This window comes from Thunnus albacares, chromosome 3 (genome assembly GCF_914725855.1).
Source record: "Thunnus albacares chromosome 3, fThuAlb1.1, whole genome shotgun sequence".
Classification (NCBI taxonomy): Eukaryota; Metazoa; Chordata; class Actinopteri; order Scombriformes; family Scombridae; genus Thunnus; species Thunnus albacares.
The window spans coordinates 23336188-23348592 of record NC_058108.1 but is presented as its reverse complement, the minus strand read 5'-3'; the positions used below and the strand labels follow the sequence as shown (position 1 = coordinate 23348592).

The window sequence follows — 12405 nt, the reverse complement described above, 5'->3', positions numbered from 1 at the left end:
CACTGGAGAAAAAATAGACCCTTTTGTTTCCACCTTTATTAGTGATCACAGCGGTTGTTTGTTTGAGTGGTCTTTCATAGACTGCTTGAATATTTGAATCAGATCAAGCTTTAATTTTTCTTTATCAGAAAGCAATGTACTCTGCTTTGGCAGAGCAGGAGTGTGTTTCTTGTCTTTTAAGTCCATGTAGAAACACTAGTAGTCAGCAGTGTTGGGAGAGGCTGCTGCAAAGGTTTTTAAGTACTACCTGGACTCTCAGCCAATAAAAACAGGTATCTGCCTGCACAGATGTATAATTTCACTCTTGCCAAGGATTTCTTCACATAAAGCTGAGAAGTCACCCAGCCCTTTTGTTTTCTTTTGCACAGATTCCAATCACAGATCTAAATTATTGCCACCAGAAAGAAAGAGTACAGCAACAACTGTTTGTAGAGAGGTGATGGGAGAAAGGAAGGGTTGTGAGATAGAGCTTGGAAGCAGTAAATCTACATTGTCATGAGTAAAGAAAAAAATATTGTTTTCTCAAACACGAGTCACCTAATTCCTGAACATTGGACATTTCTGGCAGACATTCAGTAAAGTCATCAGATCCCTGTGTTTTATGACTCCTCTGAACAAGTCGCGTTCATCCCCAGGTTACACTCTGATACTGTGTTTCCCCTGCTGACTTCAGGGAATTAGATTTTTTTTTAATGAACGGCTCAATATCTAATTCATTAAAGTGGCTGTTTTATTTGATGCATTCTCCTCACTCCAGCTGAACCAAGGGAGCAAGCCAGGGGATGAGGGGAGATGGCCCTGTTGATGGACGTCCAGTTGCACACACAATGTGCGCTGAGTATGTGCCTGCATGTGTCCCTTGGAGAGACCAGGGGACTCCGGTCGATTGTGGCTCCTCTCCACGGGGGCTGAGAGCGGGAGTTTTACTCTGTTTGACTGCTGAAGGACGGGAGCTGTAATTGGCCTTGCACACACACACTCTCTCTCGTCATTAGAGGCAGGCCAAGAGGCAGGCTTAACAATCGGTGTGGGGCACACTGCCAGTGTTTTCTCTTTTTCTCTGAGCGTCTATCTGGCAGTGAAAAGGCATAAGGAGGCATGTTAGGCTTTAGTGCCGAATTAAAAATGTCGCCCATGGCTCAGCTTTCTGTGTGTATGTATCTTCTGCTACCCTGTAATTAGCATGTCTCTCATTTACTGGGTTCTCTCGCATCAACTGTCTGATCTCTGCATAGATCACACACTCTCTCTCTCTCCAAAACACATGTAGCAACACAATAGACAGAGTTCATCCAGCAGCTCTTCACTCTAAGAGATCTAATAGAAACATGCATTGCATAATATAAAAAAAAAAAAAAACAGGGAATCTGACATACAGCAGGTTGGAGGCCCTGAAGAGAAAAAGTATAGAGAGGAAAGGTATAGTAAAGTGGAACAGAGGGCTTTGGTGAAATATGAAGGGGTCAGAATAAGAGTGGAAGGGGCTCCCTAGCAGAGGCCTGGGGGGGCGGCTGGGGATGTGTCAGGTGCCTGAGTCACGCTCTGCGCCAAGCAGTGTTGTTGTTACACCGAGGGCAGCGCCACAAGTCCGAAAGTATTGATTTCCCGCCTTGTCGAGAGGCAGAGAACTGTCATGTGGAGAGCACTGACCTTGGTACACACACTAAGACAACTATTCCCCCCGGCCCCCCACGGCACAGAGAGGAGAGAAGAGAGGAGCAGATGCAAGACACAGCAGCGGCAAGCAAGAAAACAACAACTAGCTACTGAGTCTCCTGCGGGGGGGTGGGGTGGAGGAGGAAGGAGAAGAGAGAGGAGGTGAGCATGAGAGGAAGAAAAAGAGAAAGAGAGAGAGAGAGAGAGAGAGAGAGAGCTTACAGGAAAAAAAGTAGGAGCAGGAAGCAAAAGAGAGAGAGAGATAGAGAGAGAGGGGAGCTAACAGTCAAAGCTAGGGCCAGTTCCCCAGAGTTGTCAGTGGGCAGCCCAGTGTCTGGTTATCACGCTGTTTGAAATGACAATGGCTTGACTTGTATTTTCCTCCTGAGACCCAACTCAGATCTATAAGCCAGAGGGGGAGGGAGGGAGGGGCGGGTTAGAGGAGCAGAGAAAAGAAAAGGCTGGTCAGAAAAGGAGACGATAGAAGAGGGAGCGGGAGGGAGGAAATAGTACGACAGAAAGGCTTCTGACAAAAAGAAAGCGAGGGGAGAAAAGGAGTAAGAGATTGACTCCTTTGCTCTCTATCACTGCTGTAGTTGTAGCCTTTGAGATCTACAGAGAGAGACAGAGAGGAAGGAAGAGAAAGAGAGCAGCGGCAGAAGCAGCAGCGCTCAAGTGAAATGTTTTTCATGTGGAAGCTCCATCAGGATTTGACAACAAAAAGGGCTCCCTGTCACCTGCAGCTACTGTACACGGCGGAGCTCATCCCCAGTCACTCCAGAGCGCAGCAAGAGAGACAGACGGAGAAAACACAGCCTCTACAAAGAGCTCTCCTCGGGTTAGATCACGGTGACAGACACTTTAGAGACCCAGCTTTAGTCACACATCTCTCGCCTCAGATCAGGGTATTTTGCTAACAAGCTCAGCAGTAAGTTCCCCTCTCTTGTACACTGAAGCTTATGAATAAAGGCCACTTTTTCATGATGAGGAGTTCTGTGTAGAGTTGTGAGGAAATCTATTCGCACTTTTTTCGAGAATTTAAAAGAAGTGGAGTCCTAATTGAATTAGCTGGCTTATTAGTGTTTGACATTGTAAGTAAGCTTGGCTGTAAGTAAAGGAAGTGGGGACTTGGGATTTAAAGAGCAGTGTTGGTTTTGGTTCTAATTTTACACTCTCCTGACACACATTATTCCCCTTAGCTGCAGTTAGGCCCAGATATGGTAATGCTAATAATATATGTGTGCAAAGGGGGTTTAAGTGGCTGTCTCACCTCAATTGCCAAGCATGGGAAACACTGTCGTCTACGAACCTTGTGTGGCTACAGCCTCATCAATGGCACGGTCTCGTCATTTATGGATAAAGCAGAAATAGTAGAATGGGTGTGATTAAAAAGAGATTCACAAGTCGTAGAGAGGGTGTCATTAGACAAAATAAGAGTTATTGTTCCATTTGAAGATAAGAACAAGCAGCCTTCCTCATCCTCCACCCATCTTTGTCTGCTCTCAATCCTCTTATCTCAACATGTCCTGAAGGAGAAAAAAAAGAAGCTACGCACACCTTTGGCCATAATACTGTTTAGTAGCCTTGACGCTGATTTTTAGTCTGCCTTAATTTGGTCATATCTAATTGCTAATTACACTTGCTTTCATTATCTCAGCGTGTTAAATCCAAGGGCTTTAGCAGTATTACCTTTACTGACTGAAAGAAAGAAAGAACCTTTGATCAAGATTAACAACATATACTCTCCTTCATTCTGCGCAAAGACACACACACACACACACACACACAAATCCACACGCACGCATGCACATACTGCACAAACTTAATGAATCCGTTTCATCTGTCTTCTTGACTTACTCTCTGTCTCATCAATATTCACCTCCCAGTGTCCTAAGAACACACAGTTTCTAAAAAGTACAACTTCATGCTTTTGGAGAAGTGTATTAAGTAATAACACACACTCACACTGAATGCTAATTAATAGACTTTTCAGTCAATAGCAGCCGTTTCTCCATCATTTTTACCATCCTGCCTGGTCAGTAAAGTGTTAAAAATGACTGGGGCATTGGTTAATATCTTAATCTCTTGCCTCATGTTGATTGTCTGCTTCCTTTGGGAGCGCAAAAGGAACCTTGTGGCTTTTACCACATCACTATGAGTGCTCTGACCATTTAAAAACACAGAAACACAAACATTGGCATTTATTGTACCTCCCCAAAAATATGGTGAGACAACTGGCAGCAAACAAACGAATAAATGTAAGCCTCCACAATTAGCCCTTGCTCTCAGTGGATGCATAATGGATCTCACTACACAAAACGATTACGTGCCACTTGAGATAATGACAGATTGTGCTAAAAGGAGCTACTTTACCCACTTAGTCAGCTCTCTTTGGGGGTATCACGCCATTTGTGTCTGTGGTGAAAAGGGACATGCCAGTGAGGTCTGGAGGCCCTTCAGCCTCCCAGAGTGCCAGAGGGCGTAATGCCAAGCCAATGCCGTGCCTGACACATGATAAACTCGAGGACAGGTGACCAAAGTGAAGCAGACCATTCCTTGCATTCCAGACAAGTTTGCAAGTAACGACATGCCAAAAAAAAATGCTACAAGTCAACAATGTCACTGGTGTTAACAACCATGATGAAACAGCAGAGCATAAAGGTTAGACATTTTAATGATATAACGGCAACTTTCTTTCTCTGTGCCTGGCTTGGTGAGGGCTCCTTTTTTTTATTATTTCGAAATCAAATTTGGCGTGTTCTCAAAAGCTATTTAATATAGTGTTGAGTGCAAATGCCAGTGTACTACACTGCAACTTTCATGCCAGATGTACATCCTAAATCCAAAACACAGACAATGCCAGGTCTAGCTGATGTTACAGCTAAAAATCCAGGAAGAAGATTGCTAAGGACCAGCTTTGGCACAGTTTTACAGCATCAAAAAATAGAAAATGGCGATATATCAAATAAGAGGACACAATAAAAATAACTTATCTAGGAACTATTCAATACTGAAGTGTATTGCCTGCTTTAAAGTTTTATTATTATTGAAAGATTTATTCTGATGTAGCGGGCACTCTGAAAGAGAGAGTGAAAAAGAGAGAAGGATAAAGGGAAAGAGAGAATTTGCCATATTTGCTTGAGAACATGATCATCTTATCACACAACACAAGTGCATTTCTTTTCATTTCCATCCTCGTTTTTCTCTGTTTTTTTTTCCACTCTGGTCCTGTATCTATCCCATGTATTCCCCACTGCCCATGACATACTGGAAATGCCTGGTTAAGTGCTGTTCTGACATTAGCTGAGTGTAGTCACAGCATTTGGCCTGGGGACAAATGCTAGAAAGGGCCTATAAATATGGATGCCACCCCCCCCCCCCCCCCCCCCCCTCCTCTTTTCTCCCACTCTCCCTTGGCTCCCTGATGAGTTTGCATGTGTCTGTGTGTGTTTGTGTCTGGGTGGCATGCCGTTTGCACTGTCACACCATGTCCCCACTGTTTGTTTATTCGCACTGACAGAGATACACTCGCTTGCCGTTGGTGCTCACCACCTACGCATGCTAACCAAGTGCTAAATGACTCGCTAATGCTCCAGCTCCTCCTGTAAATAATGCATCCGCCGATGCCAAGCAGCTAGCTAGCACTGTGGCCCCAGCTGTCTGAACTATTTCATAGGCTGATGAATCTGTTAGCCTGCACGTCACTCAGTTTTCCTGTGTGCATACGTGTGTGTGTGTGTGTGTACTAGCGGGTGTCACTGTCACATGCTGTTACATTGCAGAGCATTCACACCCAGAGAGCGCCGTTCTGCGTGAAAATGATGCCAGCCAAGCCAGGCGTCTTCCTGTGCACCCACCTCTGCCCCTGGCGCTGTGGTGGCCCTGTGGGTGCCCCGTGGCCGCACTGATGCCAGCACGTGCGGAGCTGCAGGGAGGGTCCCCATGGGGAGGAAGTGGGCCATTAGTACAGTCCTTGCCCCAGCGCTTTATTCCACTTCAGTACACATCACACAGGGCCGCCCTCTCACTAACTAGCTAACACATGCTAATTAGCCTGGCGACAGAGCCAGTTTCTTCTTGCTTTGGGAGCATATGTGTAGCTCCAGAGCAAAGCTGGCAAAGAGGACCTGGCGAGGGACTGATGCTGCTTCATTAAGTTTTCTTTTATGCCCTTCAAATAAATGTGGAATGTCATACAGTAGCTCACTGTTTTAGAGTAGCGTGAAAAATGTGAATGATGGGACCAGAGTGATTCCTTTAAATACAGTTTCAATACTGGAAAGGGGTCAGAATTCAGTCTTATTTTCAAATTGGGGTGTTTTACTGACAACTCAGTGTTCAGTGCTTTGACCTCACATAAATAAACTGACTTGCTTTACCTTCTTGATTAGTATGACTGCTCTTCAACCAACCTTTCCTGCAACATCTTCATTTTCTGGAAACTAGAACAACTACAGGCTTAATGAAACTTAATGATGATAGTCATAACACAACAATAATCCAGTGGTCTGGAAAACTAATCAATGCGTCTTCTCTACTTCCCCTAATGACCTGTGAAAACAAAGCAATAAAAAGGCGGTGTGTGTTTATTTTGGCCAAAGCAATGGGCTGATAAGACGGACTGGCTGATTAGAGCTGAGCAAAGCCAAAGACGGTCACAAAGATTAGGACACCACACAAAGCTAATGTCGCCACACAAGGTAAAGGTGGAAATGTGTGTGCGTGTGTGAATTTCAGAAACTTTCCAGTTGACTAAAGGGCAAAAGTGATGGCATGTCTGTAATCATTTGCCATTTAAAAAGTGTGCTCATCCACTGACTACAATGTCTACAATGCTGTTGGCTTGTTATGTATGTATGTTAAATAGAGGAGAATTTCCTGATTCATGTCCTTACACTATGATTTTCCTGTTACTGTAACTCAAGTCAGCGGTGCAAGTTTGTCATCCCAGTAGTGCGATGATAAACACATGTTGTTTCCCTTGTCTTCTGTGTGAAGTGGCTGACCGGCGTAGCTCTCGTTTAAGCATGCCTCTTGTCTTCTGGTCTCTGGCTGATTCCTCCCAGACTTTGGCCCTTCACCACAAATCATTGTGGTGTGCTGTGTGCAGCTCTGGGACACAAATGTGCCCCCAAAGTGGTGCAAAAGCAACGTCCTCAGAGTAATTTTTTCCCCTTTTCAGTAGGAAACACAAAACCCAGGGACTATTTTTTTAACAAGCTTGTGATTTCCACAGCTTCTTTACGGCATGATGGAAAGTGTCGGTTTGAGTGACTGCTTTTAATTAGTTAAGTACAGATAGGGAGAAGAAGGAAAAATAATATTTTGCTTTCACGGTGTAGAGGGATTATAAAAAAAGTAAAAGAACAGTAAAAAAAAAAAAAAAAAAAAAAAAAAAAGAAATGTGTGCGGAAACTAGAAATCATCATATGCACCAGTCCCCTTGTGAACACTCTCTTTTTTCCAGTTTTGAGCAGCAATATTATTTGTCACCACATCTTACAAGTCATATCAGTGGAAATCATGATACGTTCTGTATATGTGCTTACACACACACACACACACACACACACACACACACAGAGGAAAAGAGCACCTTAACATCGATCTCTAGGGGACAAAGCAAATATAAGTCATGCATAGTGTATTAGGACACACACAATTTCTGGATTTCTCAGAATTAAAATGATTTAACAAGCCCTGTAATAAATGTATTTCTTATTCCCTGGTCATATCATATGAATACCTAAACACACAACACACATCATACGACAACATGGGAGCTCAGTGTTAGGTGGATTACATGGAATGATGGGGTGATGTGTCTTTTTTTCCCCTGCTTGCTGGAGAGCCTGGTGTCCTGATTAAAAATTTCAGCTCCACTGCCTTTCTAATTAATTAGCGAGGCCACTCAGAGGAGCGCTGTGGACCAATTAGTCTCTTGCAAGCCGATGATGCCTATCGCTACAGCATCACCGTACAGCTGTCGCTCCCTGCTCTGAGGACGGCTGGGGATGGACCCTCAGGTGCTCACACAGGTTCAAACAGCAGCGTGCGTGCATGCACACTACATGAGATGCATGCATACACGTGGAGTAATAACAGTAATCATGATAATAGTAATAATAATAATATAGACAAAAGAGAGAAATATAAATCTATATTAGGCACATGAAAAGAGACATTCATGAGCACCGGATCATAAAATATTCTGAGACTGAGCTCATTTTCATCAAATTAAAAGGATGATAAACAATAATGTTTTTGAAGTGCCATGTAAAATAAATGTATTAAGTCTGGATTAGATAAAATTAGCTCTTGCAATGACTTAGTGTCTGGAATTGTTTGTCTAAAGGAGTTTGGCTGCCAGACTGCTAAGAAACAGTGCTAGAACAATAAGTTGATTAATTTGTCAACAGAAAATCCATCTTTGCCTATTTGGATAATTGAGTAATAATTTTCAATCATTTCTTACCTAAAAATAATGAAATGCAACAGTTTTCTCCCTTAAATAAATTCTATCTCTTTGGATGAATCTGACATTTTTGGATGAAAAAATATTTCTACTGTAAATGAAAATATTAATTGTAAACAAATATCACTTGCAGCAGTAATAATTCGCCAAACTTAATTTGTGCCGACTGAAATGGTGCTACTATTAAGGTATACTGTAAGGCAATGCAGCTGGAAAAGGTGAATATGCATCTTAAGGAAACAACCATTCTGGGTTCTTCTATTTGCCACATTGAGCTAACCTTGAGGCATAGCCTTATGTGTCTACAATACCATAAATTTGCGTTTCCCATCTTAACCAGGACTTGACATTACAGGCTAGATGGCTTTGAAAGCTATGAGTCATGACAAAAGCCATCTGAAGACGCAGACGCTGTACCGCTTTCACCCTGTTCACGCTTTGTACATTAAAAACAAAAGTAGATGAAATGATTCAGTTTCTTAGGTCTGATGGTGAATTCATCCTGCATGCTGACCACAGGGCTGGGTGGGGAGGTTGGGGGAAGAGAGGTGTCTGCATTTCTTCGGAAGGGTGGCAGAGTTTGCTGACTTTGTGAGAACGGACTAGTTATAAGACCGAGGAAGCTCATTTCCACTTCAAGGGGTCGTCTGAAACATGGCATCAGCAGGCCTCTGTGTTAGCTCTCGCTTGGTGTACACATGCATGTACACGCACACTCACACACACACACATTTGATCGTCTCACATTCACAGATACACGTACTCATAATGTCTCCCCATCGCCTCCTCTCCCAAAGTCTAATGTTTATTCGTACTTGAGTAAAATGCGCTGATACAGTTTTTCTTCAAGACTGAAAAACAGCCAAAAGCTAAAAAAAAAATGTGGAACTTCAAAGCCCTGTATGGTGGTGGGCACACATTAATGAACACATCACACACACAAACACACACACTTAATGTCCTGCAAATAATTCACTTTTTCGTAGGACTTTAATTGCAAAGTGGACCGTCGATTGCCACGTTTGAGCATAAAAAATGTATGTGTACAGCACGGACACACACCAACACGAGTCACTTTGCAAGCACAAACAGTCAATACCGTAGTGGCTGATTAGTATGAGAAGAGGGGATGAATATTGGAGAAGGACTCTCAAGAGCCACCGATGAAACATGGAGAGGATGTCAAAGAATTTTGTTCCCATCTCGTTCATTAGATCTAACTCAGGCTAGTGGATGCTCAGAGTGTTTTTAAGTTCATTCACGCACACGCGCACACACACACACACACACATGCATACACACACACACACACACAAAGAGAGGAAAAAAAGCACACATTGAAAACAACACTGGTGGAAACAGTTGTAGTTATTAGATCGGCGTGTCTGACATTTTGTCTACATAAGTAATTAATTTAGCCTTTCTATTGGGAAAGTCCAAAGAGCCCAATTAACATGGCTAATATTGCTGCATCGTGTAAAAACATCATTTTTTTTAATACAGAGGGAATATTCAAATGACTTGCCTTCATTATTCAAATGTATAAGCAAAGTCATCACTGGGGAAAGAGACAAGATGGGATTTAAACTCGCAGGAACAAGAAAATGATAATCAATCTTTTATTTCTGCAAAGCAATCAAATGAACAACATGTGTGCTTTTCCTTTATCTTGGTTCTCTTTATTTGTGTCATCTGAAATATGTGGGTTCTTGACATTTGTCGTTTTTTTTTTTTTCCCTAGAAATGTTAGAAGCTTGTTTTTGTATATTCTGTATTGACTAAGTGCCATGTTGCCATGACATTTGTTATACAAATTATTTAATTTTAAAAATAACAGATTTAGAAGGCTTGGCAGTATGTTTGCATTAGTCTAGAAGCAGTTTTCTAAGTAATTGAAATTATGCAGTAAGTCAAGGATTTAGAGAAAGAGGATTCTTGACTTTTACAGTTGGTCCAGTACACATGCTCAGACAGGAAGCCAGGCCAAGTATCGCTCCTTTGCCAAATCCCACGGCTTTGTAAGCAACACGCTGCAGAAATGGAATCAGACAAATCATATTCTGAATTTAGAGAGTGAAAATGTAAAAAGGTCAGGAGCAGGAGTGAGGGACGTTTTATAGTTTATTTGAATCTGTTTTTATAGATTGCTATTGTGGTGCTGTGTTTTCTATTTTCACGGCTCGTTCGGGTATTTGTTTTCTGGCGAACTCGGGGGGCCCCACTACTGCAAGGCCCGGGCTCTTGGCTCTACTCTCCCACTCGTATAGCTATAACAAAGTCAATATTACAAAGAGGTAACACATGTCGAGGTATGCTTCAGGCCTGCCCTGGTGCTGCTGTGATCCTGGATCGGGACACGCACACACACACACACACACACACTGTGTAAAAGAATGCATGCCTTCAATGGTAGGCTGCCTACCTCCATGAAGAAAAATGTATACCACTTTTTTTTTTCTCTCTCTCTCTCTCTTTGCAAATTTGTTCTCTGGTTGAAGCTGGTATTTTGGCTTTCACACATGTGAAATTGTTCATGTATGCGAGTGAGTGCACGCGTGTGTGCGTGCGTGTGTGTGAACCTCTCTCACTACACAGTATTATGTGTGTGAGTGCAAAGTACTTGTTGGTGTCTGTGCGTTCACATAAATTTTGAGTGTGTGCGCTTGTGTGTGTATGTGTGTGAGGGCCAGTTTGTTTTGTTTTTCCCTTACTTCAGCACATCTGAGAGAGCTTTTCTGGAACTCCTGAGCCCTGTCCAAACAAAGATGGCCGAATGTGAGGGGTGAGGGATGGAGGGGAGGTGGATCAGGGCGTGCGTGTGTGTCTGTATGTGTGTGCGTCTATGTGTGTGTGTGTGTGTGTGTGTTTGTGAGTTTTGAAGTAAGCTGGGACCAGAAGGGCCTTGCGAAAAACCAAGAGGAGGGAGAGAAAACCGAGCCCCTGAGAAAGGCAGCTGGAAACACGGAGACTTGCGGTCTTTCTCCCCCACTTCTCTTCCTCCTCCTCATCCCTCCACCCCCCCAACCTCCCCCGCCCCCCTCTCCCTGGTCCAGCTGCACTCAGATGTGTCTGCCTGGTCCCCCCCGAATTCTCCCCTCTCCCTCACCCCTGCGCTCCCAAGCTCAATGCCACTGCCAAGGAGAGAGAGAAAGAGGGAGAGTGGGAGAGAGAGAGAGAGTGTCGCAGCTGGTAATACTTACTGGCCATTTTACCGCGGTAAAGGCATGAGATTCATTAGGCCAGGGCCCGCGTGTTTTGTGCTGAGTACCGGCCGTGTTATTGTTAGGATGTGGTAAAATTATAAATATGGAGGGGTAAGGGGGGGGTCTGGGGGGTGCAGGAATCTAAGTGGAAGGGGTGGAGAAGAAAAGAGAAGGGGAGAAAGCGAAGCGGTGGGGGAGGAGGAGGATGAGGAGAAACATGCCACTCATTAACTCCTCGGCCACAGTCTTGTTTCTCATGATTGGGTGGCAATAAAAAAGTCTGTCACAATTTGTCAAAAGTTAATGACTCAATGGCACACCAGCACTCAAGGGCTGGAAGACACGCTAACATATGTCGAATTAGTCAATAGCTTTATAATTGCAGAAATAAGGATTCCGGCTTGAGCCAAATGAAGCGGACTTTAGAGAGTCCTGAGAGGGAATTTGCAATTTGGTCAGGTCGATTGCAGAATTGCAATCACCACGCCTTGGCACTGCTTTCCTCACGCAATTGTGAGGTTCTTTTCTTCCCTCCCTCCCACCTGTTTGAGCTGCTCTGTGTCTTCTTTGTGACCTGTGACTCTGGAACAGTGTCTAGCCTCCACTTCAGCCCCTCTATCTGTGAACTTTGTAAGACTGATAAAGACTAAAGCACCCAGATGGACTTTCCTTTGGTCTGCCGTCTCCCTCCCTCCCTCTCTTGCTGTCCCACCACACACACACATACACACACACACACACACGCACAGAGTCTTGGAAAGACACTCCTCACTTCTCTCCCTCATTGTGTGGCTTTGGGAGTGACACACTTGTCATTTCAGTAATGTAGCCATTGGTTAAATACTCTCTCTGTCTCTCCCTCCCCTCTCTGTCTGTATCTCTGTCTTTGTGTCCTATTTCTCTGTGTCATTTGCTGTCTGAGACTGTAAATACTAATGGAAGTTGCAGTTTTTTCTCGGAGTGTGGTATCTAAACGGGGAACTACGAAAACTGAATCAAGAGCAGTCTTCTCACTATGCTGGCTGAGGTAAATTATCTCAAATATCTGTAAATAACAACAATCTGGGCCTT

The 12405-nt window shown here is 43.6% G+C and overlaps 1 protein-coding gene across 5 annotated transcripts in view; it reads left to right on the top strand.

The window, feature by feature from the left end:
• The window catches only part of bnc2 (basonuclin 2), a 177989-nt gene that overhangs the window by 106589 nt on the left and 58995 nt on the right, over positions 1 to 12405 (top strand). The window contains exon 1 of one of the 5 annotated variants that reach the window (XM_044347107.1): positions 12108 to 12361. The exons of the other annotated variants lie outside the window; for them this stretch is intronic. Within the exon in view, the coding sequence (XP_044203042.1) occupies positions 12350 to 12361 (12 nt within the window). The 5' untranslated portion in view covers positions 12108 to 12349. Of the gene's footprint in view, positions 1 to 12107; positions 12362 to 12405 lie in introns of those variants that run through there. 5 annotated transcript variants of the gene reach the window in all.